The sequence below is a fragment of the Amphiprion ocellaris genome, chromosome 23 (genome assembly GCF_022539595.1).
Source record: "Amphiprion ocellaris isolate individual 3 ecotype Okinawa chromosome 23, ASM2253959v1, whole genome shotgun sequence".
NCBI lineage: Eukaryota > Metazoa > Chordata > Actinopteri > Pomacentridae > Amphiprion > Amphiprion ocellaris.
In genome coordinates this window covers 17,746,737-17,752,289 of record NC_072788.1, presented here as the reverse complement: position 1 = coordinate 17,752,289, position 5,553 = coordinate 17,746,737, and the positions used below count along the sequence as shown (strand labels likewise).

Genomic DNA, 5,553 nt, shown 5'->3' with positions numbered 1-5,553 from the left:
TAGATGCTAAACATTGTGTTTTTACATAAGCTGCAAACAATGATTTAAAAAAGTCTGGGGAAAACTGTATTTGGACATGCAATAAAAATTTAAATCAATTAAAAAACAACTTATTTAACACTTAGTTCAATATATCAACACTATAAATGTTTATGACATCAGGGAACATAGTACTAAGTGAATAAAAAACTAAGATGTATCAGTGTTGACCGCATAATATTGGTCATTTGCCTATCAAGATGATGCATCATATGAAGTTTTTCTCATGACACGGTTCACTACTTAATATAACTCAAGAGAAATAAGATGACAGACATTTTGTTAGATGAAACAAAAATATTTTATTGACCAGAGTGAACCAGAGACACTGATCTTACCCGAATTCTAACATTCATCATGATATCATATGAACAAAACTCAAATCATCTGGCATTAATAGAGAGTTTAAGCAAGCTTGTTTCACTTAACAGCTAATTCCAGAACACTATCATACTGATCTTTATGATGCTCTGTGTTAATTACTCAAAGTAAATGCTTTGTCTTTGTGCTAGTGCTTATAGCTGCGCAAACAGAACTAATCTTTTTTTCTTTTTTTTTTTTTAGATATTTTTATCGTAACAGCAGTAAGAAAATAACCAGAGGGCAATATTTGGACAACATATGCCTTCAACCCACAGCCCAAAAAGCTGCGTCCTAAGTACGGACGACCTGGGTAGTGACCACTGAGGTGACCTGGTTCTTCCTGACCTTCACCTCACGATTCATCTGGCACCAGACGCATAAGTAACAGCACATCAGTTTACAGCAGTCGTCACAGAACGAGCCCTGCAAGACAAAAAGAGAGAGAGAGAGGAGGCAGCTGTAAAAATGACTGTTCATTTGTGAGTGGTACGTATGTGAATGCATACAAAACTAGAAAAGTATTTAGAGAGCGCAGTACTCCGCCAAAGCTGTTCAGTCCCTCATATAGGATATAGTACAGATACTGAATAGCGTGACCTAAATAGGTAGCGAGCAGAGGGAATTGATGGGACAATTTAATCAACTGATAAGAATAAGTCCTGATAAGTCGGTGGATTTGTAGTAGGATCACAATAATGTGATCGTCAGCAGGCAGCTGATGTAGTGTTCACTTGTCATAGTTACAGTGATGCCGTGCCGCTATCTCACAATGATACAGAAATCTTTAACAAATCTGAGGACATCAGTGGATATAAAAAAATATATACACTAAAAACGCATTTTGGTTTATTTTATGAGTACTGGATAATATGTATCAAATTGTGCGTTATATGTTCCTTGTTGACCAACTATATTACTGCAAGCAATGACTCAACAAGCCATCAGCTGTTATTTACGAAGCAAAAGCAGTATGAACTGTTGGGTAAAATGATATTTTTCAGTTTGTGTCAAACCATGAGTTCTTAATTGTTTAGTATTCTTTAACAGTATTTGAATGCTCTGAATACGTTGCTCAACTACCTCCCAGACTTTTGTACCCATTATGTTCAGTGTTAGATGTCTCATTGGTGAGTATCATTAGCAAAATGACTTCCAAGAAATCCATTAGTGACAATATAATAAACATTGTGATCAAACAGAATGGCGTACTAGCTTCAAATAGGGAGCGACCATGTGTAAAAAAGGACAACAACCAGTAAGGCAGTTAAAACCCTGTACATCGTACTAGTCCCCCATAATCAGGGCTCCAGACTAACTTTTTCACTGGTAGCATCAGTACGACCAACTTTCTTATTAGGTCGCATCTTTCATCTTATCACAGGCAAAACACCTCACTTGTTGAACATCTGCGTATCGACAGACACTATATTTACCAATGTTCCCTAAACGCCTCACCTTGCAGGCTTCGGTAGAAGCTACTTGGTGGCTGCAGTGGTCTGACCAAAAATGACTTTGGGCAGAGTAAAATAGGGCGCTCTACTGTCAGATCTGCCCAAAATGAAACACAGTGAGTTTTTTCTGCATGCACTGTATTCTGTAAGAGGAAAAACCAGTGCATGCAGGTGTCCTGTTTTAAATGCAAGTACCACAGTCGATCATGTTCATATAATGGTGGGAAGCTAAAATCATTACTGTGATTAATGTGTGCACTACTTCTGCATTAGCCTTTGTAATTGAATGTGTTGCTTTTTTTCTTCACCACTTCAGTCAGTATCTTCTTGCCTGCACCTGCACTCTGATCATCCTCCTATTTCCTCATTTTGTTTTCAAACAATCAGCTACAGACCACCTTACCTTTTTAAAGTACGCCATCTAAACAGTATGTTTTACACATCAGGCAGGAACAGAGCGACAAACCACTGAAGGTTAAAAATAGTACTTTCCACCCGTGGTTAACACAGCAGTTGCATGTGCCTCTTAGAGCGATACGAAAACAACTTCATGATTATCACATAGTCCCACCAGTGAGGGCATTTGAAATTTTAATTTGCACATTCTTAAAAAAAGGCCGCAAATGCAACCATTTAAGGTCAAAGTCTGGAGCCCTGCCTACAATAAAACAGTGTGAAACAAGTGAAATGAAACTGTCAGTTTACATATTACCAATCATTCATTACACAATCCTCAAGCATTTATGGGAACTTAGAATCTTGAAGCAATGTGTACTTGTTCACTTTCACCATGTGTATGTGCAGAACATGTGTACTCAGCCTTACAGGGATGTTGTAGCGCTTTCTAATGGCGGAGCGCAGCTTACAGGACACCACGCCACAGCAGCAGTAGTCCAGGAGTGGCGTACAGCAGCACCATCCAAACTCACTGGCTGTATGACACTGCATGCAGGGGAAGCACCAATAACCAAAGCAACCTTGAGAGCAGAAGAAAAGAAACGTAGAGATAAAATTGTGAAAGCGACTGTAATCAATGTTTGTAATGACAATGTTAACAACATGACATTTTGAAAGGCATCATTTGTACATTTGTCCCACACTTTATGGAGAGTTATAGTGAGTTTCAGCTCAGTGTTTGGCTGTCTGGCCATATATTTTACTGTTTTCACTTGCTCTTATCTTATCGGCATAGTTTCTGTGGAAGCAGCTTTTGTTATATTATTAATGAAAATAAGTCATTATCATCTCAGGTCTTCTCCTATCTGGACTACGGTAACAGCTGAGTATTTACCCTGAATAATTAAAACTGAAGGGAGCAACATTAGGTTACTGAAAAGTGAAAAAATTAAAAGAGCTCACATCTTACTTTGGACACTGGGAGAGCAGAAAATCTTTGCTACAGTTTAACATCGTGGAGTTTGAAAGATGTGGGCAATTACTAAAGAGAGCGGGTTTAAAAAGATGCTGTTGGTTTTTTAAAATCTTTTCTTTGAGTACATCATGATTATGGAAGAGCTATTCTAAATAGCTATTGTCCTAGTGTCGAGAACTCATACATTTAGTTTATTTTACAAAAGTGTGGACCGGTATTTTATGCTTCTCATGAATTATCACCAATATAGCTCAGATTCTCAAAATGTTTTGCTGTTTTTAGGATCTCGTCTGAGCTTTGATGCGATCAAAGGTGAGAGGTCCTTAAAATCCAAACACAAATGGTAACAAGCATATCTATAATTCCATGACAACTGGGAAACTCCACTGCTGCTGCAAACCGGAGAGGAAAGTCACTGGAATTGAAAGGTAGTTGTTTGGTTGACTTACAGGTGGCCATATCACTGCAGCAATCGCACAGGCCGGTACTCCAAACTGATGGGCCTTGAGAACCTTGAGTAGTGGAAACCATCACCACCTGTCCTGGCTGATGTGTGACGGCCATGTCTGGAGGACACAAGGCACAAAAGGAGACAGTGGGAAAGGAGATGGTGGTCATTGCTCCTAAGTATATGACCAAGGTCACAGACTGGTCTAAAGCATTCCTGCCCCTGTAACATGTTTATCAGGGTGTGATCTGGTTCATGTGGTTGCTACAAACACCTTGTGTTGTTCAAGCAAAATCTACCATTCATCAAAAATGTTGATGGGTGATGAGGAAAAAGAGTAAGCAGGACGACCGTAAGGCTGTATAGGACACTGCCATTATGTTTAAATGCTCTTATACATTTGGCCATGTTGTGACAGGCCTAAATGTCTTTAAATTTCAAAACAAATTTATTTAAGTACTTATTTTGATTCCCACGGTTTGAAAGTTTATCTGTCTTCACATTAATGTTAGCATGTGTGACTAGCTTGAACAGATTTATGGATTGCTTGAAATTTTAAATACAACCCTTCAATTAATAGTTTTTACATAAAATCCATTTTCTGATTATGGTAGCAGTTTAAGTTAATCTGAAATTATTTTGTCAGACGGAAATCGCTAACTCTTTGTGGGTAGTGAATCCTATAGATTAGCAAGTTGCTATTAGCTAGAAGCTACAGCCAATGCTTCACTGTTAGATGCTAGCTAGCTACGTTTTTCTCGTCTTTTCAGTTTTTAAAACGATTAATTACACGTTATTTGAATTTTTAGCATTCATCATTTTGTCACATCTTCTATCACAGACTGCCTGCAGGCTTAGCTTTTTTAATTAATACAAAAACAGAGGCATTTGCACCTGTTAAGGGTTCGTTGGCTAACATTTATCCATTTAATTGTCCCACTAGCTTCGACGTTTCATTAGCTTTCTAGCTAACTTACTCAAAGCAGTCAGAAGAAATTATTAACGTGCTGATGTTATGAAACGCCTTTAATAATACATCTTAAAGAAACTTATTCAGATGACCATAAGAAGTGAACAATTGAAAATGTAAATGTGGCTCTAACATGTCAAGTATAAACTAATTTATGAGTCTTAGAAGTATAAAATCAGACTGCACTGAAATTAACGGTCTTTGGTTTATTTACTGTTTCTTGAGAAAGGAAACTGGTCCTGAAAGCCAACATCTGTGGCCTGTAAATTCAGTAACTTCAGGTTAAAACAAACTATTCGTGTCCTCTCTGACCTCAGTTTTGCCGTTTTTATTACAGCAACTAGCATGTGAATTACAGCCAAGTTAACCAATGATACTGGCTAAGATAAGTTTACATATATCTAAATTGTACATTCACGAATATTTCTCATTGTTTTGTTTGGTTTAGGCTAAAATACAGAGCTTTTCTTACCTTTTCTCTGGTTCAGTGAGCACCTGATAAAAGTGTGGTCTGCTCAGTGTGCAACACTACAAAGCAATGAGGAGAAGAAAAAATAAGAGTGCTTGGCTCTGTAAACTTTCTGTTTAGGAGGAAAGTTAAGCCCAGCCCCTCTGCTGCACACAGAAAGCTCATATACACTAATATGCCACTGGAAAAATGCAAATTCCAGTTTGCACGAGTAAAACACTGAAAACCAAATTAACTCAAAATAACTTACGGTGTGTATATTTGTATATATTTGTGATTTTAATCTAGTACTGATGCAATGTGGTCAACGTTAGGACAGAAAGCAGGCACATTTCCTCTTTTTTTTGGTTTTTGCTTTCACAAATGTGGAAGTAGGCTTTAGACGGCAGGTTTCACAAATCAAAAACGGTGTTTTAAAGAATCCTTAGCCTCACATGCACA

At 37.8% G+C, this 5,553-nt stretch overlaps 1 protein-coding gene across 1 annotated transcript; it reads right to left on the bottom strand.

Moving 5' to 3' along the window:
* Window positions 1–316: 316 nt before the first annotated feature.
* Window positions 317–5,296, bottom strand: LOC111575589 (placenta-specific gene 8 protein-like). The gene is made up of 4 exons (XM_023280811.3): window positions 5,116–5,296; window positions 3,675–3,791; window positions 2,679–2,830; window positions 317–825 (listed from the first exon to the last, which is right to left on the bottom strand). The coding sequence occupies exons 2-4, from the start codon at window positions 3,787–3,789 to the stop codon at window positions 694–696; spliced, it is 399 nt and encodes a 132-aa protein (XP_023136579.1). The 5' UTR covers window positions 3,790–3,791; window positions 5,116–5,296; the 3' UTR covers window positions 317–693.
* Between the last annotated feature and the right edge of the window lie 257 nt (window positions 5,297–5,553).